Genomic DNA, 24,302 nt, shown 5'->3' with positions numbered 1-24,302 from the left:
AGGCAAATAAATTGATGCCCAAAATCCCAGGCAGAATCGGCAGTCTGGAAGTAAAAGCGTATTGATTTTGGAGCCCAGCAGATCTAGGTTTGAATCTCAGCTCTGCTCCTCTCAGTGTAACCTTGGGGAAGTTAATATTTCTGAACTTCTAGTTTCCTTATTTCTAAGTTTGTGATAATAGCACCTACCCTACAGGTTGCTGTGATTAGGGATGATCTGTGTAAACCTAATGCAGTGCTTGCTTGATATTAAAAATGTAGTGATTTTTATTAATATTGTTGAAGAAGGTAGAGTTCATATGGGATAGAAAAATGAGTTACCTTACACTATGAATTCATTCATTTAGTATTTAGTGAGCCACTACTACGCACAGTGTACTTAGGATTAGACTGTATGTATGTATTTGTGTTTGGTTCCTAAAGCCCCATTCAGTTTTTAAAAAAAGGTTTGTATCACAGATCTGTACCCACCAGGTTTACATACGGTCTTCCCCACTTTCAAATGCCCAGAGACCACCCTGTCTGTCCTGGCACTGTCTTCATCTTCCTCCTTTGCTACAGGGATCTGCCTGACTTATCTCTCATAATCTCCTCTTCCTCTGCCCACTCCCGTATTTTCCTTGCTCCTATTTCTGCTGACTTCACCTCAGACAGCCTTTTTTCTTTGCATACAAATTTTTGTTAGTTCCCCCCACCCCCAACTTTTTTTTTTTTTTTTTTTTTTGAGATGGTCTCTTGCTTTGTGAGTACAATGGCACAATCTCGGCTCACTGCAACCTCCACCTCCCAGGCTCAAGTGATTCTCCCAACTCAGCCTCCCAAGCAGCTGGAACCACAGGTGTGCACCACTGTGCCGGCTATTTTTTGTATTTTTAGTAGGGATGAGGTTTCACCATGTTGCCCAGGCTGGTCTCAAACTCCTGAGCTCTGGCGATCCACCAGCATGATTCTTAAGCTTAAGCTTTTCTAATGGAAAAATTAATTCCCCCAGTTACCTCAGGCATAATTTACCACCTTCTTTCTGTCTTTGTTCATTTTTGTTCTCATACGTTGGAAAACTTTCCAATTATATCCCCTATAGATCTCCAGGTGTCCCCACCGAAGTTTCTCCCTGCTGATACTAATGCTGATACTGACACCAGCACTCCTTGCACACTTATGATCTGGCAGGCACTCTGCTCCACCTCTTCTTTCCCCAGCAGTTCTGTTGTAAACTAATTGGTGGCGGAGATCAGATATATACCTTTTTGGGTTCTCAGTACAGCTTTTTGCACAAAGGAAATGGTCTATAAATATTGGTTGGTCAGAGACAGGATGAATGAACAATTCATTTGACCTAGCATTAAAAATAATTTTATAAAAATTATGTCATATGCAATTGTATTTTGTTTCATTGCCAGTGTTGTGGACATTTTTAAATAAGAAATGCAAATAGTCTCTCTTCAGTGTGGGTTAAATGTGATTTTGTGGGTGACTAGGAACCGCTTATTACATTGTTCTATGGCAAATTATATTGCAAGTTCTAAACAACTGTCTTTACAAAAGCCATTTTGACCCATAAATTATAAGATGTGGACTGTCCAGAATTTTTCCTTGTCACTAATTTTTTAAAAGGGAATTTAGTTTTTGGTAAAAATGCCTTGTTTATCTTTCTCTTATTTATTTAATGAGTGTCTTCTTGTGCCACTTGCCACAAATAAAGATTCTCAAACATTTTCAGCCTCAGGGAATGAAGTAGCTGCTAGCTAGAAATAGATCAGGGATTAACAAATGTAACACATGTTGCTGATGTCATAAGGCTGTGACTTGGGAGGCAGACATCCCACTATAACTAAAAATGGGCATCAAGTGCACAGCATACAAATTCACAGATTCAAATTTTTACATTTGTTATTGCCAATGAATATGTCACATTATTTTGAGAACCAGCCCATCATTGATTAGTTTAAAAACAATATCTAAGTTATGACACATCCATCCCTATCCTGCCACGCTCCATTTAGGACTACCTTGTCCCTCTACTGGACCATTGTACTAGAGCCCTACCCTGCCTCCTGTCCACAGTCCTTTCCTGTCCAACCCACCCACCAACCCAGTCCTCATCAGACTTCCCTTCACAGTGGCTCCTCAAAAACTCAATGCCAAATCAATCCTTGTATTTTCTGATTTCCTTTCCCTCCCTCTTTCTCTCTTTTTTGTTTCTTTCATGTTTAGAAAAAAAATCAAAACAAAACGAGTGAATACACAGAAAGTTTTTGCCTCAACCACTCACTATTCTCCAGAGTCATCCTCACTCTCTACCCTCACCCCCTCTGCAAATGCATGTCTTTCTCCACCTAAAAATGTCCAGAGGTCTTGAAAGGCTCAGTTCAAAAGCTGCTTCACAGTGCTTGCTTCTCTGTTCATCTTTTCTATCCACATAGATGAATACACATCATCTCTATTTCCCCTGGGAACTTTATTCTTTTAGAACTTAACCATATTTTGCCTTGTGTTACATTATAGCTAGTAGATTGCAAGCCCCTTAAGAAGAGTTTGGTTTAATTTTGGATACTTCTTAGCACTTAGCAGAGGGGTCTCCTCATAGCAGGGGCATAAAAAGTGTTTATTGAACGGTTACTTCTCTTTTAAGATAGAATAGTTTCAGTATACTTTGTTGGAAGTTGAGTTTGTGATATCTCCTTCTGTCATTCTACATTTTCTTTCATAGGAGTTTGTAGATTTTCAAGGTGCAAGAGCAGCCCCATTTTAACAGCTGTAATCTTGCATTTTATCTGAACCTCACAATCAGTGAATTGTACTGTCTCTCCTGGCAGTCTCGTGTGCAAGCTGAACACAAGGACCACCATCCTGGCAGCAACGAACCCCAAAGGCCAGTACGACCCCCAGGAGTCCGTGTCTGTGAACATTGCCCTCGGCAGCCCACTCTTAAGTCGATTTGACCTGATCCTGGTTTTGCTTGATACCAAGAATGAAGACTGGGATCGTATCATTTCCTCCTTTATCTTGGAAAATAAAGGTACGTGAAGGCAAAGCATTCAAAACAACAAAGAGAGATTAGCTATAACTAAAAGAAATTCCCTTTCAAGAAAATTAAATAAATACCCAAGATAGGCTATGTAGTACCAGGCAATAGAGAAAAGCTTAGACAGAAAGCAGTGAGAGGAGCCACTTACGGGGCCTCAGAATACTGAGTTGAAGGAAAAGGGCCTTTCTCTACCTGCCACTAATGAGACTAAAGTTATTATAAATGTGTGCCTTATGATGAAAGGAGACCAACCTTATGATACAGAATTACCGCTCACCTCTTGCACATAAAACCAGAATGAATTATGAAACAAATCTCTAAATGTAGGCTTCTCTTTAAATCAGATTTACTCAGGCCGGGCGTGGTGGCTCACGCCTGTAATCCCAGCACTTTGGGAGGCTGAGGCAGGTGGATCACCTGAGGTCAGGAGTTCAAGACCAGCCTAACCAACATGATGAAACCCCGTCGCTACTAAAATACAAAAATCAGCTGGGCATGGTGGTGCACACCTGTAATCCTAGCTACTACGGAGGCTGAGGCAGGAGAATTGCTTGATCCCAGGAGGTGGAGGTTGCAGTGAACAGAGATCGTGCCACTGCGCTCCAGCCTGGGTGACAGAGTGAGACTCCATCTCAAAAAAAAAAAATAGGTGTACTCGAATATTATTGATTACTGGGCAGACCAGTAAAAATTATTCTGAATAATTTTTAATAAAGGTAGGAAGCTTACCTTTATTAAGCTTAGATCATAAGACTGCTGATTGTATGCTATGCAGACAACAAGTCTAGATTTCAATAACCACAAAACATGAAGGTTATCTTTTAACAAATGAGTACCAGAACTTTATAAAAATTCTTAAAATGAGATGTTTGCCTGTCCTAAGAACTTACTGACCCAACACCTGATACATACAGGTTACCCAAGCAAATCAGAGAAGCTCTGGAGCATGGAAAAGATGAAAACCTATTTCTGCCTCATAAGGAATCTACAGCCCACACTGTCTGATGTGGGCAATCAAGTTCTTCTCCGGTACTACCAGATGCAAAGGCAGAGTGATTCCCGGAACGCTGCCCGGACCACCATTCGGCTGTTGGAAAGCTTGATACGATTAGCAGAAGGTCTATTTCATTCAACGAATGATGCTTGTATTGAATGCTGCTTGTGTGCAAGGCATGTGGCTTGGCACCATGGATTCAAAGTTGAATGAGAATAACCCCCACTCTAAGGTGCTCATAGTCACTTAAAAATAAAGGCTCTGAGCTGGGAGATCTCTGCTCCTCTGAGGACAGATGATGAGTATTGACTGGAATGTGGTGTCATTAAGAAAGAGGAATCTTTGTGCCATCTCGGGACCTCCTAGAACGTAATATACCACTCACTTAGAAAGCCTTACTTCTGATATTTTGTTTCTCAGTGGTAGCTCTGTTAGCATTTTGAGTGGGACAGTTTCTTGTTTGGAATTGTTTCCCATATAGCATCACCGGTTCTTGCTCATTAATTGCCAGTTGCAGTCCACCTCTGTCATTATAACAACCAACTTGACAATGCCATGCCCTGCCCCGTTACATATATACATATAGCTAACATGTATCTTAATTCTTTTCTTCTAACATTGGCTTTTACATTTTAGCTTTTGTTTAAATCTAAAAAAAGAATTCACATGAACTGAATAATAAAACAATACAAGCTTAATAAAAAATACTGTAAAACAAATGGACTTTCTTTTTTCAAGGATTTATAGCTAATATTAGGGCAAGAAATACTCAGAATTTAGACTTGCTTGTTTGGTAGCTTTGAAAAGCTCATGGATCATAAAGAGGAGTGCCAGAAATGAAAAATGAGTTTTAATTTTGTGTAGTTTTATAAAAGACTAGAAAGTGAGGACTAAAGTTGCTGAATATTAAATGTATGTTTATATAGCCCGTTTCTTTGCTAGAGCCCAGAGTACTTTTTCATATAAATACACAAGATTGTGTGGGCTACACAGAAGGATTAGTCTCATTATAGAAACAACCTTAAAGCTAGTTGAATGTTGACTTTTGTGCTTGTTCTAGTAAAGTTATTTTGTTATTAATAGCTCATTCATAAAATACAAATGGTGAGGAGGGGGAGGTTAGAGAATTACATTTCTCACCTCAGATATTCCTTAAAAACAAATGTGTTTTGTTTTCTTAGCTCATGCTCGCCTGATGTTTCGTGATACTGTAACTCTGGAAGATGCTATTACGGTGGTGTCAGTCATGGAGTCCTCAATGCAGGTAAGGATATTTTGTGTACCTAATTTTTATCCTAATTACAAGCTTTCTTTTTTTAAAAAAAGGACACTTTATTAACATATCAAAAGTTATTAAAATGCTCATATTCTAGACTTCGTAATTCCTGGAAATATATCCAAAGGTAACCGATTAAATGAAGAGGAAACAGTGTCCTGGAGACATTTGCTGCATGGGTGGCATTGCTTTTGCCCATTGATGTAAAGTAGTGGGCTTCGATCGTTTTTTTCCTCAGCACACCCGAGGGATGTTCATAGCCCACCAGTGACAGTATGGCTTCCTAGAGTAATGATTGCCACCGAGAACTGGGGGAGTGAACTATAGAAAAAAAGCCTCCCAAGTGATTTTCATACCCAGCATAGGGGTGTAAAGGGCGGTCTTAGTCCCTGGGGATTGCTGGTCCCTAGAGTGTACTTACCACTATGCAAGCTGGCCTGGTGACTCTCCTGGTATTTTCTCACCCCTTCAGGGAGGTGCACTGCTAGGAGGTGTGAATGCCCTCCACACTTCGTTTCCTGAAAACCCTGGAGAGCAGTACCAGAGACAGTGTGAACTTATTCTGGAAAAGCTAGAGCTGCAGAGCCTCTTGAGTGAAGAGCTTAGAAGACTTGAAAGGTGAGGAATGAAAACCCAGAAAGCCATACAATGGAAAATCCTTGTTTGGCATTTAGTGCAACAAAGGAAGTGTGCATTAAGTGGAAAAATCTATCTATCAGGTGTTGGGTCAGTAAGTTCTTAGGACAGGCAGATACTATCTGTAGTGGACTGCTTCAGTTTTCTACTGCTGTATAATCAACTGCTCCAAAACTCAGTGACTGCGAACACCACCCCCACCAGCATTTTAGTGTTCACTTTTCTGGCTATCAGACATTCAGGCAGGCTTGGTGGGGATAGCTTGTCTTTGCTCCACATTGTGTTGGCTGAGATAACAACTCAGCAATGACAGAAGCGACATTTCAAAACTTACCTTTCTAATGACTCATTAAAATGTGAATAATAGACAAGGAGGACACATGGGAAGAAGCATGTCACATGCCTTAGTGTAAATGTGGACTCTACCAAAAAAATTTTCCCTGAACTTTAATGTTCGCATACTCCAGAAATATGTGGACTTCTAAAAACCTAGGTTTCTAGTGTGAGCCTGAGAAATAGGAGTGAGGAATGGCAAGTTTATCCATTTTTGGTGTCTTCATGGTCGGTGTGAATGGCTTAATAATTGACCTGCAGCTCTTACTGGTGTTGGTCTCAAAGCCGGGGTCGGCTGAATGAAGTACATGAGAAAGTGGAACAGCTGCAAAGAATTTGGGGACCACATTGAGACTGTTGACTACGTTAAAAAAAAAGTCCTTGAGAATTCTTCCTTCTCATAGCAGCCTTCTCTTTCTAATTTTTGAAACTTCAGCACAGCCTTCCTAGGGAAGTGTGGGGATGGGCATTATCCTGCTAATAGCCAGGTGCCAGACTGCAGTAAACTTGCACTTTGTATAAAATTCACCCCTCTTTCTTTTGGTCTCCTGGCTCATTTTATGATCTAGAGCATGGTGCCAAGATCAAAGTTATTCCTTTGGGTTGTTGATGGTTTGATGTAGCTGATTCTTTTCAAGCCACTCCTGGGCTTGGCTTTGCTTTTGGAGAGGCTGCTCATTTTGACTGATCCAAGCTACCAGAAACTGACATATGCTGGATTCAGGAAAGGAGAAAAAGTGAGGCCCAGAATCATTGTTATGTATTAGAAAGATGGCAGTTAGACTTCCCAAATTTAAAATGACCCTCCTGGAGGGAAAGAAAGGAAAAATGAAAGAGTATTTGACAATCTAAAAGATAGGATTCTACCTTAAAATGTTCTTTTCTACTGGTATTTATTTATAATGTAGAGGCATGTTCTGGTGTTGATCCTCCTGAAAGCAACAAAACCAGGTACTATGCAAATGAAAGTGAGTTACCTCCAAGACACAATCTAGCGCTAATCTTATCAAGTGAGAAAAAACCCGACCAGCATATGGGTTTTTACTGTTTTGGAAAGAGTTCTCTGTTCCTTAAGGAGATAATTATAATGAAACCATTTATAGTTATATATGCTTTACTTCCAGAAAATGCTTTATACTGGTAACAGTCTGACTCGGCCATTCTATCCGCCTCAAAACAGAGTGCAGGCGGGGCACGGTGGCTCACACCTGTAATCCCAGCACTTTGGGAGGCCAAGGTGGGCAGATCACTTGAGGTCAGAAGTTCAAGACCAGCTTGGCCAACATGGCGAAACCCTGTCTCTACTAAAAATACAAAAATTAGCTGTACGTGTTGGCGGGCGCCTGTAATTCCAGCTACTCGGGAGGCTGAGGCAGAATTGCTTGAACCCAAGAGGCGGAGGTTGCAGTGAGCCAAGATTGAGTGAAACTCCATCTCAAAAAGAGAAAAAAAAAAAAAAAGAGAGAGACTAAAATAATAGGGCTAACTTAGTCTACCCTAACTTATTCTCATCTTTTAGGAGATTTTTATAGAACTTGAACAATTATCAGTATCCCTGACCTCAGTTTGATGCTGAAAAGTATGCTAGGTAGTAGTAATTTGAAAGCTGTTTGCTTTTTTGTTTGGTTGTAACTCAAATTAGTAAAACCGAACATGGGTTTGCCCCGGGGGGCAGAGGTTGCAGTGAGCCGAGATTGTGCCACTGCACTCCAGCCTGGGCGACAGAGCGAGACTCTGTCCCAAAAAAAAAAAAAAAAACAAAAACATGGGTTTGCTTATTGATATTTTCAAACCTGCTGTGAATGAATGTAACCCAATATGTTTACAATAATTTTGGGGGCTTTTTTTCTGATTATAAAGGTAATGCATGTTTTTATTTTGTATTTTTAAAAGTAGCAGTGATGAATTAATTAGAAAACAAAAAAAATCACATGTAATCTTATTTCCCAGAGATATATACCATTAACATTTTAATGTATTTAAATATATTTAAATATAAGGTATTTCCTTATATTTTCTATGATTATACATGAATTTTAGAATAACTTATTCATCTGCTTTCTGGTTAATATCTTTTCAAAGTGAGCACATAGAAGAGGGATCATATTGTACTTTATAAGAAAAAGGCATTTCTAGGTTGTCAGGAAAGGCTTTCTAAAGGACCTACTTCTAGGGAACTACAATCCTTATTAGGAAGTCATCCTCCCTCATGACCAAAGGGAAATTTGAAATGAAAATATGAGATCTGGCAAGATGGCCAAATAGGAACAGCTGTGGTCGGCAACTCCCAGCAAGACCAACGCAGAAGGCAGGTGATTTCTGCATTTCCACCTGAGGTACCCAGTTCATCGTATTGGGACTACTGGTTAGGTAGTGGGTGCAGCCAACAGAGGGCGAGCAGAAGCAGGGTAGGGTGTCACCTCACCCTGGACTTGCAAGGAGCTGGGGGACTTCCCTCCCCCAGCCAAGGGAGGCGGTGAGGTACTGTGCTACCCGGCCTGGATACTACGCTTTTCCCATGGTTTTTGCAATCCACGGGTCAGGAGATTCCCTCATGAGCCTACACCACCAGGGCCCTGAGTTTCAAGCACAAAACTGGGTGGCAATTTGGGCAGACACTGAGCTAGCTTCAGGAGTTTTTTTCATACCCCAGTGGCACCTGGAACCCCAGCGAGACAGAACCATTCACTCCCCTGGAAAGGGGACTGATGGCAGGGAGCCGAGTGGTCTCGCTCAGTGGGTCCCACTCCCATGGAGCCCAGCAAGCCAAAACCACTGGCTTGAAATTCTCGCTGCCAGCACAGCATTCTGAAGTCAACTTGGGATGATCTAGCTTGTAGGGGGAGGAGTGTCCCCCGTTACTGAGGCTTGAGTAGGCGGTTTTCCTCTGACAGTGCTAAGGAGGCCAGGAGGTTTGGACTGGGTGGAATCCACCACAGTGTGGCAAAGTGGCTGTGGCCAGATACCTTCTCTAGATTCCTCTTTACTGGGCAGGGCACCTCTGAAAGAAAGGAGCCCCGGTCAGGGACTTGCAGATAAAACTCCCTGGGACAGAGCACCTGGGGGAAGGGGAAGCTGTGGGTGTTGCTTCAGCAGACTTAAACTTTCCTGCCTGCCAGCTCTGAAGAGAGCAGCTGATCCTAACTAGGAGGGTTCTCCCAGCACACTCTGCTAAGGGACAGACGGCCTCCTCAGGTTGGTCCCTGACCCCTGTGCCTCCCGACAGAGAGACTGCCCAACAGGGTTCAACAGACACCTCATATAGGAGAGCTCCACTGGCATCAGGCTGGTGCCCCTCTGGGACAAAGCTTCCAGAGGAAGGAGCAGGCAGCAATCTTTGTTGTTCTGCACCCTCCACTGGTGATACCCCAGGCAAACAGGGTCTGGAGTGGACCTCTAGCAAACTGCAGCAGACTTGTGGAAGTGGGGCCTATGAGAAGAAAAACTAGCAAACAGAAAGCAAAAACATCAACATCGACAAAAAGGACCCCCACACAAAAACCCCATTCAAAGGTCATCAGCTCAAAGATCAAAGGTAGATAAATGCACAAAGATGACGAAAAACCAGTACAAAAATGCTGAAAATTCCAAAAACCAGAATGCCTCTTCTCCAAATGATTGCAACTCCTCTCCAGCAAGGGCACAAAACTGGACAGAGAATGAGATTGACGAATTGACAGAAGTAGGCTTCAGAAGGTGGGTAATAACAAACTCCTCCAAGCTAAAGGAGCATGTTCTAACCCAATGCAAGGATGCTGAGAACCTTGATAAAAGATTACAGGAACTGCTAACTGGAATAACCAGTTTAGAAAGAAGCATAAATGACCTGATGGAGCTGAAAAACACAGCACGAGAACTTCATGAAGCATACACAAGTATCAGTACTCAAATCGATCAAGCGGGAGAAGGGATATCAGAGATTGAAGATCAACTTACTGAAATAAGGCATGAAGACAAGATTAGGAAAAGAAAAAAGAATGAAAAGGAATGAATAAAACCTCCAAGAAATATGGGACTGTGTGAAAAGACCATACCTACAATTGATTGATATACCTGAAAATGATGAGGAGAATGGAACCAAGTTGGAAAACACACTTGGATATTTTCCAGGAGAACTTCCCCAACTTAACAAGACAAGCCAACATTCAAATTCAGGAAATACAGAGAACACCACTAAGATACTCTTTGAGAAGGGCAACTCCAAGGCATATACTCGTCTGATTCACCAAGGTTGAAATGAAGGAAAAAATGTTAAGGGCAGCCAGAGAGAAAGGTCAGGTTACCTACAAAGGGAAGCCCATCAGACTAACCACAGATCTCTCTGCAGAAACCCTACAAGCCAGAAGAGTGGAGGCCAATATTCAAAATTCTTAAAAGAATTTTCAACCCAGAATTTCACATCCAGCCAAACTAAGCTTCATAAGTGAAGGAGAAATAAAATCCTTTACAGACATGCAAATGCTGAAATGTTTTGTAACCAGCAGGCCTGCCTTACAAGAGCTCCTGAAGGAAGCACTAAATATGGAAAGGAAAAACCGGTACCAGCCACTGCAAAAACATACCAAATTGTAAAGACCATTGATGCTATGAAGAAACTGCATCAACTAATGTGCAAATTGACCAGATAGCGTCATGATAACAGGATCAACTTCATACATAACAATATTAACCTTAAATGTAAATGGGCTAAATGCTCCAATTAAAAGACATAGACTGGCAAATTGGATAAAGAGTCAAGACCCATCGGTGTGCTGTATTCAGGAGACCCATCTTACGTGCAAAGACACACATAGGCTCAAAATAAAAGGATGGAGAAATATTTACCAAGCAAATGGAAAGCAAAAAAAAGCAGGGGTTGCAATCCTAGTCTCTGATAAAACAGACTTTAAACCAACAAAGATCAAAAAAGACAAAGAAGGGTACTACATAATGGTAAAGGGATCAATACAACAAGAAGAGCTAAGTATCCTAAATATATATGCACCCAATACAGGAGCACCCAGATTCATAAAAGAAGTTCTCAGAGACCTTCAAAGAAACTTAGACTCCCACACAATAATAGTGGGAGACTTTAAGTCCCCACTGTCAGTATTAGATAGATCCATGAGGCAGAAAATTTACAAGGATATTCAGGACTTGAACTCAGCTGTAGACGAAGTGGACCTAGTAGACATCTACAGAAATCTCCACCCCAAATGAACAGAATATACATTCTTCTCAGCACCACATAGCACTTATTGTAAAATTGACCACATAATTGGAAGTAAAACACTCCTCAGGAAATGCAAAAGAATGGAAATCATCACAAACAGTCTCTCAGACCACAGTGCAATCAAATTAGAACTCAGGATTAAGAAACTCACTCAAAACCGCACAACTACATGGAAACTGAACAGCCTGCTCCCAAATGACTACTGGGTAAATAACGAAATTAAGGCGGAAATAAATAAGTTCTTTGAAACCAATGAAAACAAAGACAAAACATACTAGAATCTCTGGGACACAGCTAAAGCAGTGTTCAGAGGGAAATTTATAGCACTAAATGCCCTCAGGAGAAAGAGGGAAAGAACTAAAATCGACACCCTAACATCACAATTAAAAGAACTAGAGAAACAAGAGCAAACAAATTCAAAAGCTAGCAGAAGACAAGAAATAACTAAGATCAGAGCAGACCTGAAGGAGATAGAGACACGAAAACCCTTCAAAAAATCAGTGAATCCGGGACCTGGTTTTTTGAAAGGATTAACAAAATAGACCACTAGCCATACTAATGAAGCAGAAAAGAGAGAAGAATCAAATAGACACAATAAAAAATGATAAAGGGGATATCACAACTGATACCACAGAAATACAAACTACCATTAGAGAATACTATAAACAACTCTATGCAGATAAATTAGAAAATCTAGAAGAAATGGATAAATTTCTGGACACATACACCCTCCCAAGACTAAACCAGGAAGAAGTTGAATCCCTGAATACACCAATAACAAGTTCTGAAAGTGAGGCAGTAATTAGTAGCCTACCAACCAAAAAAAGTCCAGGACCAGACGGATTCACAGCCAAATTCTACCAGAGGTACAAAGAGGAGCTGGTATCATTCCTTCTGAAACTATTACATACAATAGAAAAAGAGGGACTCCCCATTAAGTCATTTTATGAGGCCAGCATCATCCTGATTCCAAAACCTGGCAGAGAGACAATAAAAAAAGAAAATTTCGGGCCAGTATCCCTGATGAACATTGATGTGAAAATCCTCAATAAAATACTGGCAAACTGAATACAGCAGCACATCAAAAAGCTTATCCACCATGTTCAAGTCAGCTTCATCTCTGGGATGCAAGGCTGGTTCAACATACACAAATCAACAAATGTAATCCATCACATAAACAGAACCAGTGACAAAAACCACATGATTATCTCAATAGATGCAGAAAACGCCTTTGATAAAATTCAACACCCCTTTGTGCTAAAAACTCGCAATAAACTAGGTGTTGATGGAAAGTATCTCAAAATAATAAGAGCTATTTATGACAAATCCACAGCCAATATCATACTGAATGGGCAAAAGCTGGAAGCATTCCCCTTGAAAACTGGCACAAGACAAGGATGCCCTCTCTCACCACTCCTAGTCAACGTAGTATTGGAAGTTCTGGCCAGAGCAATCAGGCAAGAGAAAGAAAGAACGGATATTCATATAGGAAGAGAGGAAGCTAAATTGTCTCTGTTTGCAGATGACATGATTGTATATTTAGAAAACCCCATTGTCTCACCCAAAAACTCCTTAAGCTGATAAACAACTTCAGCAAAGTTTCAGGATACAAAATCAATGTGCACCAATCACAAGCATTTCTATACACCAATAATAGACAAACAGAGAGCCGAATCATCAGTGAACTTCCATTCACAATTGCTACAAAGAAAATAAAATACCTAGGAATACAACTTATATGGGACGTGAAGGACCTCTTCAAGGAGAACTACAAACCACTGCTCAAGGAAATAAGAGAGGACAGAAACAAATGGAAAAACATTCCATGCTCATCAATAGGGTGAATCAATATTGTGAAAATAGCTATACTGCTTAAAGTAATTTATAGATTCAGTGCTATTCCCATCAAGCTACCATTGACTTTCTTCACGGAACTAGGAAAAACTACTTTAAATTTCATATGGAATCAAAATAGAGCCCATCTAGCCATGATAATCCTAAGCAAAAAGAACAAAGCTGGAGGCATCACGCTACCTGACTTCAAACTATACTACAGGCTACAATAACCAAAACAGCATGGTACTGGTACCAAAACAGATATATAGACCAATGAAACAGAACAGAGGCCTCAGAAATAACACCACACATCTACAACCATCTGATCTTCCACAAACCTCACAAAAATAAGCAAGGGGGAAAGGATTCCCTATTTAATAAATAGTGCTGGGAAAACTGGTTAGCCATATGCAGAAAACAGAAACTGGACCCCCTCCTTACACCTTATACAAAAATTAATTCAAGTTGGATTAAAGACTTGAGTTTTAAACCTAAAACCGTAAAAACCCTAGAAGAAAACCTAGGCAATACCATTCAGGACATAGGCATGGGCAAAGACTTCATGACTAAAATACCAAAAGCAATTGCAACAAAAGCTAAAATTGACAAATGGGATCTAATTAAACTAAAGAGCTTCGGCTCAGCCAAATAAACTAACTATCATCAGAGTGAACAGGCAACTTATAGAATGTGAGAAAATTTTTACAATCTATCCATCTGACAAAGGGCTAATATCCAGAATCTACAAGGAACTTAAACAAATTTACAAGAAAAAAAGCCATCAAAAACTGGGTGAAGGATATGAACAGACACTTCCCAAAAGAAGACATTCATGCAGCCAACAAACATGAAAAAAAGCTCATCATCACTGGTCATTAAAGAAATACAAATCAAAACCACAATGAGATACCCTCTTACACCAGTTAGAATGGTGATCATTAGAAAGTCAGGAAACAACAGATGGTGGCTAGGCTGTGGGGAAATAGGAATGCTTCTACATTGTTGGTGGGAGTGTAAATTAGTTCAGCCATTGTAGAAGACAGTATGACGATTCCTCAAGGATCTAGGACCAGAAATACCATTTGAACCAGCAATCCCATTACTGGGTATATACCCAAAGGATTATAAATCATTCTACTGTAAAGACACATGCACACATATGTTTATTGCAGCTCTATTTACAATAGCAAAGACTTGGAACCAACCCAAGTGCCCATCAATGATAGACTGGATAAAGAAAATGTGGCACATACACACCATGGAATACTATGCAGCCATAAAAAAGGATGAGTTCATATCCTTTGCAGGGACATGGATGAAGCTGGAAACCATCATTCTCAGCAAACTATTATAGGAACAGAAAACCAAACACCACATGTTCTCACTCATAAGTGGGAGTTGAACAATGAGAACACATGGACACAGGGAGGAGAATGTCACACACTGGAGCCTTTTGCGGGGTGGGGTGCAAGGGGAGGGAGAGCATTAGGACAAATACCTAATGCATGTGGGGCTTAAAACCTAAATGATGGGTTGATAGGTGCAGCAAACCACCATGGCACATGTATACCTATGTAACAGACCTGCATGTTCTGAAAATGTATCCCAGAACTTAAAGTAAAAAAAAACAAGAAAGTTGTCCTTCTGGCAATATTTCAGTTTCTAATATGCCCAAGAGATTTAAAATGATTTAAAATCATTTAAAATGATTATCACTGAACAGATCTTTCATTCATAGAAAGTAAATAGATTTTAATTCTGTATCAAATTGATAAAAGAGTAGCTGCCCAGTACATATGTTTAAACATGCCTGGGCTTTGCAGGAAAGATTGTCACAGTTGCCTGGGGAGGTCTGCCATGAATGGGAGTATGGGAGATGGCAGTGTGAGCACCAGTACAGAAGTATCACAGACTCTTGACTCCTGAAGAAGGTGACTGCTCAGATGCACTCAGTACCTCAACTGCGTAAAGAGATGTGAGACATCATAATCCCCAGTCTTTCACTTTGGTTCCTTGATCTGCAAACTGACTACTAAGCAAGTTAGCCAACAACCTACTTGGTCAGCAATCAGCTACTGTGAGGGTAGCAACAGGTCTGTCTTGTATTTGAACGTTTAACATGAGAGATAAAGCTGAGGATTTTACACTGATCTTCAAACAATCTTAATGAATTGGACTTTTGGAGAGATCTCAAAATGTAGACAAACCTCCGATTTCATTTTCTTTATTTTACTACAATTTTAGGTTAAATTAGTGTTTATCTGAGTATGCAAATTGTATATTGATTTAAAAAAGGATTATTTCATTCTGCTGCTCTAGGAGGTTGTATTTGATATTAACTTGGAATTATGTGGGATTAAATCTTTAAGATGGTATCTCAGAGACTAAAGAAATAAATAAGTTAGCACAAATTCTCTTCCCTTCAAGATGTGTTTTATTTATTTGTCTCTGCTACAGGTTACAGAATCAGAGTGTGCACCAATCCCAACCACGGGTATTGGAGGTGGAGACTACTCCAGGATCCTTGAGAAATGGTGCAGGGGAAGAATCAAACTTCAGAACTTCATCACAGCAGGAAATCAACTGTAGCACGCATATCTCCTCTCCTGGAGGCAGCCCCGAGGGAAGCCCAGTTCTAGATCCCCCACCGCATCTGGAGCCTAATAGATCAACAAGTAGGAAACATTCAGCTGAGCACAAAAATAACAGAGATGACAGTTTAGATTGGTTTGATTTCATGGCAACTCATCAGAGTGAACCTAAAAACACTGTTCTTGTGTCTTCTCATCCCAAAACATCTGGAGAAAATATGGCTTCGAAGATCTCTAACAGCACATCTCAGGGTAAGGAGAAGAGTGAGTCAGGCCAAAGGAGCAAAGTGGATGTTGGGTTGCTTCCATCACCAGGAGAGACAGGTGTTCCATGGAGGCCAGACAACGTGGAGAGTAACAAGAAAAAAAGGCTAGCACTAGATTCTGAAGCAGCAGTCTCTGCTGATAAACCAGACTCAGTACTGACTCATCATGTCCCCAGGAACCTGCAGAAACTGTGCAAGGAAAGGGCCCAGAAGTTGTGCAGAAATAGCACCAGGGTGCCCGCACAGTGCACAGTCCCTTCCCATCCTCAGTCCACTCCTGTACATAGCCCAGACAGAATGCTGGACTCACCCAAAAGAAAGAGAACGAAATCCCTTGCGCAAGTGGAAAAGCCTGCAATTGAAAATGTTAAGCCTCCAGGTTCCCCTGTGGCCAAACTGGCAAAATTTACTTTCAAACGGAAGTCAAAACTGATGCACTCCTTTGAAGATCACAGCCATGTGTCGCCTGGTGCAACTAAAATAGCAGTTCATAGTCCTAAAATTGCCCAGCGTAGAACAAGAAGAGACGCAGCCTTGCCAGTGAAGCGTCCAGAAAAGTTGACAACTACCCCAGGAAACCAGATCTCCAGTCAGCCACAGGGTGAGACAAAGGAGGTGTCGCAGCAGCCACCAGAGAAACACGGACCAAGAGAGAAGGTGATGTGTGCCCCTGAGAAGAGGATTATTCAGCCTGAATTAGAGCTTGGGAACGAGAGTGGGTGTGCTCATCTTACTTGTGAGGGAGACAAAAAGGAAGAGGTTTCAGGCAATAATAAAAGCGGCAAGGTTCATGCCTGCACATTAGCCAGATTGGCAGACTTCTGCTTTACTCCCCCATCGGAATCCAAATCAAAATCCCCTCCTGAAAGGAAGAACCTAGGTGAGAGAGGCCCAAGCTCCCCTCCTACAACCACAGCTCCAATGCGTGTCAGTAAAAGGAAATCTTTTCAGCTCCATGGGTCCACGGAGAAACTGATTGTTTCCAAAGAATCCCTCTTCACTTTACCAGAACTAGGTGATGAAGCATTCGATTGTGACTGGGATGAAGAGATGAGAAAAAAGTCATAATTGGGAAAAGCTTTCTTGTCAAATCTCACCTTCTCCAACTCCACAGAGGACCTTCATGATATCAATATGGTATTTATAAATGTATAGAACGATTGGCCATATTGAGGATCACTCTGAATACTGGCTCCCCCTTAAGGCTTTCTAATTTCAGGTTAATCTTCATGACTTAAAAAGTTGTATAATCAGTTGAGGTCAGTGTGATACCAGCAGCTGAGCTGAATTAATTATGTTGTGCTTAATTTTACAAATGGAGTACTTGTATTCCTGAAGCTGTTTCTGATTTTTGTTTTGTTTTGTTTTTAAGGAGGAGAGGTTCTTCCCTAGATTATTTTCTTCTTTCATTCACTCAGGAACAAATGCCAAGAAGGTAGCACTCATAAATCTAACAAGGCAGATGAGCTCTTTTTCTACTTTGTTGTTGTTGTTTTTTTTTTTTTGTATTTTCACCTGGAATGGGCTAAGTACAGTGAATATAATCACTTGGATGATTTGCCAAAATCAGATTATTTTTCTAGTATTATTTTTGTATTGATTTGTGTGGATCAGGTTAAATGTGACTAATGCTTTTCTTTCTTTGAGAGGTATCATTACAATTCCATGATGTTCTTAAAGATCTGGTAGCTGGTCAGACAGTACCTTTCTGAAGTACTGACCTGAGTTGTCCTTTCTTTCTTGAGCCAACATTTTGTACTTCGGATTTTTTTTTCTCTTGGGGACTTACCTTCAATCAAGTAAAATACTGTGATTAGAAGAAGAGAGAGTATGAGCCAGGCACAGTGGCTCACTCCTATAGTCCTAGCTACTCAGGAGGCTGAGGCAGGATGATTGCTTAAGCCCAGGAGTTCAGGGTTACAGTGAGCTGTGGTCACACCACTGTATTCCAGCCTGGGTGACAGAGCGAGATCCTGTCTCTAAAAATAAAATAAATGAAGAAGAGAGAGTATGTGGTAGTCTCAATCAAACATCATGTCTCATCTACCCAGCTGGTTAATGTGGAAATGTGATTCCTACTAAGTTGTGATTCACTTGTCTTTAAAACCAAGGAAATTATGTACTGTTTTTGGTAAGAATAGATAACCTCAAGCTTTGTCTTTCTGTGTGCTTTTAAAATCACTTATTCCTTTGGATTCTAATAACCGTTATTAGGATTCAATAATTATGGACTTTCTCTTCTGAAGTGTGAATTTGTAAACTGATTAATTGTCGAAGGGACTTTTGGACATAGAACACTCAAGACTATATGTATTTTGTTTAATTTTCACTTCATTCAATTCATGCATTGAAAACAAATTTAGAAAATCCAATTTTTCTTAAGCATTTAAACGTTCTAAAATTCACTAATAAAATTTTCTGAAAAATTTTAAACTGTGAGTACAAATTCAGTGTGGCTGAGTCTTGAAATGATTGGCCATAATGAGCACCATTCTCTGAAGTTTGAAACACCTTAAACAGCTAAAAGACATGTATAAACAATGATTATAAAATGTATTATTTCTGTACCTATTTAATAACTTCCCAGTATACTATGATTCTTAATATATTCCTAATCTTTCAGTTTTATTGCTTTCCTGGGTTTCAGTGTTCTTACTAGAACTAAAGGAAAAGGAATGGAAATGGGTTTTTGACCAGTTGAATCTTGATCTGGGCGTGGTCTAATTATTTAGATGAGGATGACTCAAACCTAAGCCACAGTGTGGAGCTGACTTTTTTTAACAGTAAATTTTTAAGTCCATTTCTTATGAATTTTTGTCTTTGAAACTTGATATATTTTGCAGTAATTATGTATTCGGTTTTGCATGGCTGACAGTACCTAACCTATTGGCAAGTCATTAGGGTATTTTGATGTGTTATGTTATTGAAAATATTTGTATTCTTTATTGTGACTTTTGGTTTTAGAGGTTTCATTTTTAGTAATGAGAGATTTAATTTTCATAGTTACCTTGTCTCTTTAGGACACTGAGTAATTCATATTTTAAATTACATGTTGAATTGTCTTTCTTCCTTGGTCATTGTGTATGACTGCCGATGCCACCTTCTACCTGGTTATAATTTGTGCCCACCATGCATCCTATTATTTTGTGCTAATCAATTAATCCATTTTCCATTTTAGTACCTTCTGTCAAGATTTGGCCAAATTACCAGTTCCATATGTTTATTCTTTGGTACTTACCCAGATAGAAAGAACTACATACCTAAATATTTTAAACAGATACAATTATTAGAAGAAATAAAATACCCAATATATATTGAATATCTCTTATCTGAAATGCTTAGGCCTGGAAATGTTTTGGATTTTGGATTTTTTTGGATATTGGAATATTTGCACTATACCTATACTTACTGGCTGAGCATCCCAAATCTGAAAACCAAAATCCAGAATGCCCCAGTGAGCATTTCCTTTGAGTATCATGTCAGTACTCACAAAGTTTTGGATTTGGGATTTTTCAATTAGGGATATTCAACCTGTATAAACATCCTTCTTACTAAAATGTTAAACTTCTGTCACAGACTGTTATGTGTTATAACTGCCTCATTGTGCTTATATTTAATGCTCAGTCTCACAGCTTGGTCAAAGTCCCTTTATGTTGACCTGAATATCCTTTTAGCATTCTGATGCTTCTATAAAAGCATCCATGTTATCTGAAAACAACAGGATGTTCCATAACCATTTTGATTTCTTCATGCTCCATGTCATGGAATCAGCTATCCCCAAGGTACTCTGTTTCCTTTGAAGGTCAGTAGTGTTAGAGACCAAACTCTAGGCCTCAGGGTCTCCTGTGCAGGAGAGTCACTAATGGGCAAAAGTTCTTCCACTGCTGTTGGGTCAAGTTTAGTAGGTTCAGAGCTGGAAAGTGTTTTGATGTCCTGAGGTCACGTTTTATCCTGCTGTGTCCTACTTTTCTTATAGATGTGATTTCGTGATGACTAAAACTTTCTCTTATATGGTCTTTAATGTGTGTATCAAGGAAGCACATGGATTGTCTTGGGGGAATACGAACAGTCTCACAGGTCACATTTCTGTTCAATAAAGAGAGGTGTAAAAAATAACCTTTGGCCGGGTGCGGTGGCTCACACCTGTAATCCCTGCACTTTGGGAGGCTGAGGTGGGTGGATCACTTGAGGTCAGGAGTTCGAGACCAGTCTTGCCAACATGGTGAAACCCCGTCTCTACTAAAAATACAAAAATTAGCTGGGTGTGGTGGCAGGCGCCTGTAATCCCAGCTATTCGGGAGGCTGAGGCAGGAGAATCACTTGAACCTGGGAGGCGGAGGTTGCAGTGAGCCAAGATCGTGCCACTGCACTCCAGCCTGGGTGACAGAGTAAGACCCTGTCTCACAAACAAACAAACAAAAAACCTTTAATTCTGAATCAAGTTGCCAAAATATTTTGATTTCAGTCCCAGTGTACTTCTTGAAAACATTTTAATAATGTAAAATTATCTAAACACAATAAAAACTATACTTAATTTTATTTGTGAGAGGGCTAAACCAGAATTTAAATTCTATTGTAACTATATGAGATAATGGAATTTTCTGATACTGTAAAAGATTAATCTTCAGTGCATATGTAGTATTCTAAAATGTATAATAGGAATTTTATTGTAATTTTTGGTACCTTATAGAAATATGAGCAAAACAAACCTATTATTCTGATATCTTTAACTCTGTGGCTTAATGCAAATTTTAAACTTTTTTTGAAGGTATACCAAAACATTAAACATTTATTCTTGGTTGACAAATTTTAATTCTAAGAAACTACACATTCTGGAGGCATACTTGATTTCTGTTCCTTCTCCATGTGCTAAACCTTCTGCTTAACTGGTGGAATGCTAGAGAAAATCCTGGGTTAACTCAGAGAGCTTGCCTTTAGCCAGTTCACAATATTTAGGAGTTCAGAAACTATCCAACCTTGAATTCTAGGTCACTAGAGACTTCCTGGGACCTGGTGAAACTTTCAGATGCAACTTATCAAACAACCAGTTTCCAAACCTATTAACGTCACAATGTAGGAAGCTAAGCCAGTGCATCTTCCTCAGTGTTCAAAATCATCCTCTGAGCTTGCTTTCCTTATTAACATTCAAGAAAGATAAAAGCACCGCGGCTCACATTAGTACCCACTCCAATTGGGGTGTTCCTGTCAGTGTTTTGTCTTGCATGTGACATAGACCCGCAGGTATAAGGGGAGCCATTACCCACACACATCCTCTTCACTGTCACTCAGAGGACATGCGCAGGAAGTGGTGGCAGCTGCCCCTTATGACACACTCTCAGTAGTTCTTGTATCTGTTCCACTGCCACACCTCTTCCTTAAAGGCTTGAAAATACATCTAAGGGTAATATTTGTAATAAAAGTGAACTTGACAAATATTAAACTAAATTTAACAAAATTGTGTCTGTAAATAGTCTGGTGCAAGATACAGTTTAAGGGAGGAAATGGGATATACATACTGGGCCAGGACTTACCAAGAAATGAATTAATTTCTGTATCTTGTGAATGCAAATTATTTTTAGGCCACTCTTCTTTATGTTTAGTTGGAATTGTAATGCCTTGGTGGAGGTGAACTGACAGAAAGCAAGCATTTGTATCAGGTGTGTTTTTATGTGGGAACAAACTTGGTTTAACATGATAAGCCAAACCAATGCTGGAATATTGCTTACTATTTTGAGATCTAACTTTTTCAGTGCTCAATAATACATAGACTGCAAGGTGGGCAGATTACTTGAGGTCAGGAGTTCGAGACCAGCCTGGCCAATATAGTGAAACCCCACCTCTACTAGAAATACAATAATTAGTGGGGTGTGGTGGCACGCTCCTGTAGACCCAGCTACTTGGGAGGCTGAGGCAGGAAAATCGCTTGAACCCGGGAGGTGGAAGTTGCACTGAGCTGAAATTGTGTCACTGCTCTCCAGCCTGGACAACAGAGTGAGACTCCGTCTCAAAAAAAAAAAAAAAAACATACATAGACTGGGTAATAGAACAAAACTAAGAACCAGGCGAATCGGGTTCTAGAACTAGCCAACAGTGTGGCTTCTCCGTCTTCAGTGGTCTTGTCCATAAAGGCTGAGGATCAGGCCTATCTATTACGTACTGCTGAGTTACAGAAAAGGAAACCCTCAGAAGCTAGCTGAAATAAAGGCAAGTTTGCTGTAGAGATACAGCAGGGAGTCTCATTAAGGACGGGCAACAAAGTCTCACCAGGCCGCATGGGCCCAGAACTGGAAAGTCAGGACTGAAACTGTTCCCTCAGCCTCTCCTGGGTCCTCAAGGTCCCGTATTGTTGCTTCTCTCAATGAGTGTGCTCCAGTTTCCTGTTCCTCCCAGCAGCCCCACGTTCTCTGCTCACTCAAGGCTTATCTGCTCCAGCTACTCTCTGGCTTTTGAACTACTTTGGGGCCTGGCTCCAGCTGTGACTTTCTCTGACCTTGCCAGATGATGCCCCACCTTCATCTTTCTGATTCAAGCTTTTTAGTTCAGATTCTTGGTGTTCATCTTGGCTCGAAAGGGAGTGGAGGATAAGGAGGAGAGTGGCCACCTGGTATAGACACAGCTGCTTGAGCTCTGGGTGGAGACAGTCTCAGAGAGTGTGGGGTGGGAGGCAGTGATTGGCCAGTTTACCGCATCTCTAACTCCCTGGAGCTTTTGGTTTAAGGTTCTATAATTATACCACTTCTATTGATTCTATTATAATTACTGAATTAAGAGAGCTTTAAGGCACTTGGGTCATCTTTGCCAAGGAGCTATGTAAATTCCTGACCTGACAGCAGCTAGGTGACTTACAGGGATTGCAAACCACTTTTGGCTATACGAGAAGTGCAGCTTAGGCCACAGGCCACAGAGGGAGCTATTTATTGTGTCATTAGTTATCAAACTTCTGTTTTCCTGTGTATACATTGCTCACCATAACTACAGCATAGCTGTTAAAAATACTTAAATGAAAGTCAAAGTAGATGGGAGTATGTAAAGAGTATTACTCTGAAACATGTTTAGGAATAATCTCTGTGGTTAAGAGATACATATATTATTTTCCAGATTTTCAACTTTACAATTGCCAATAAAACAGGGACTAGATCCAATATGAGGAGAGGAAAATGCGAAAGTGTCTGAGGCCTGCTTTAATCCTGTTTAAAATTGTAGAGAAATGATAGTCAAGAATAATTTTAAACTGAGGAGTACTGCAATTTTGACCTCTAATGATCTTATTTTATCACTCTGGGAAATTAAGTTGCTTTTTCAGCAGGAGAATTAAAGCTATTTTGAAGGATCTTGCTGCCTTTGAGGGGACTCTGTGAATGCGGGAATGATGCTGTAGCCTGGGGCACAGTACATCCCTGGAGAGACTCCCTTGTTTGTAGACTTTGCCCCTAAGAACTAGTAACAGTGGAAAGAAAATTGTACAACGTGATCCATCCTGAATGAAAAGGTCCCTGCCAGACACTGTCTAGTTGTTTTTCTTCCCACTAATCATTACTTATTCATAAAAGTTATGAAAGCAATGAAATTTTAAATTTTGATTTTAAGTACTTATTTGCCCCCAATGAAATTTTAGTTACAACATAACAGTAATATCAATCATCATAAGATTAGTACTTAAGGTTTTCAAGACATATTTAATATATGACAACATTAATATTCACACAACCAGTACTATTTATAGATCAGGTGATACCCTATTTTACAAATGAGGGAAAAGCTCCAACGTTTAAATGATTTTTCTAAAAATGTCTTTTTACTTGAAAGAAGATGAACTTCTGGAACATATGCTTCTAACTCCTTCCCTCACTTCTTACTGCTCCATTGAAAATAATATCTATTCATAAAGGGTAAAAGTTATCTATTTTAGTTGTTTGCTATGTGCTGGTTATTTGCCTAGCATTTTTCTAGTATTAACTCATTTAATCCTCACAACAGTCTATGGCATAGGTAATATTATCCTCATTTTACAGATGAGGTAATTGCATCTTAGAGACACTAGATAGCTTGATCAAAGTTACATTACTGGCCAATGATGTGACACCTATGTTAATTCATAAAGTGAGAGGAAAATATTACCTACAAGGAATTC

General features: G+C 40.0%; 1 protein-coding gene across 1 annotated transcript in view; it reads left to right on the top strand.

Annotated features, from left to right (window-relative positions):
* MCM9 (minichromosome maintenance 9 homologous recombination repair factor) overlaps positions 1 to 20,417 on the top strand; it is a 123,266-nt gene extending 102,849 nt beyond the window's left edge. The window contains exons 9-13 of the mRNA XM_002817292.6: positions 2,816 to 3,018; positions 3,942 to 4,145; positions 5,203 to 5,285; positions 5,770 to 5,915; positions 15,772 to 20,417. Coding sequence (XP_002817338.4) covers positions 2,816 to 3,018; positions 3,942 to 4,145; positions 5,203 to 5,285; positions 5,770 to 5,915; positions 15,772 to 17,239 — 2,104 coding nt within the window. The 3' untranslated portion in view covers positions 17,240 to 20,417. The remainder of the gene's footprint in view (positions 1 to 2,815; positions 3,019 to 3,941; positions 4,146 to 5,202; positions 5,286 to 5,769; positions 5,916 to 15,771) is intronic.
* The last annotated feature ends 3,885 nt before the right edge of the window (positions 20,418 to 24,302 follow it).

Source organism: Pongo abelii, chromosome 5 (genome assembly GCF_028885655.2).
Source record: "Pongo abelii isolate AG06213 chromosome 5, NHGRI_mPonAbe1-v2.0_pri, whole genome shotgun sequence".
In the NCBI taxonomy this organism is placed as follows: Eukaryota; Metazoa; Chordata; class Mammalia; order Primates; family Hominidae; genus Pongo; species Pongo abelii.
The sequence above is the reverse complement of the archived record's forward strand: the minus strand, read 5'-3'. Positions and strand labels throughout refer to the sequence as shown.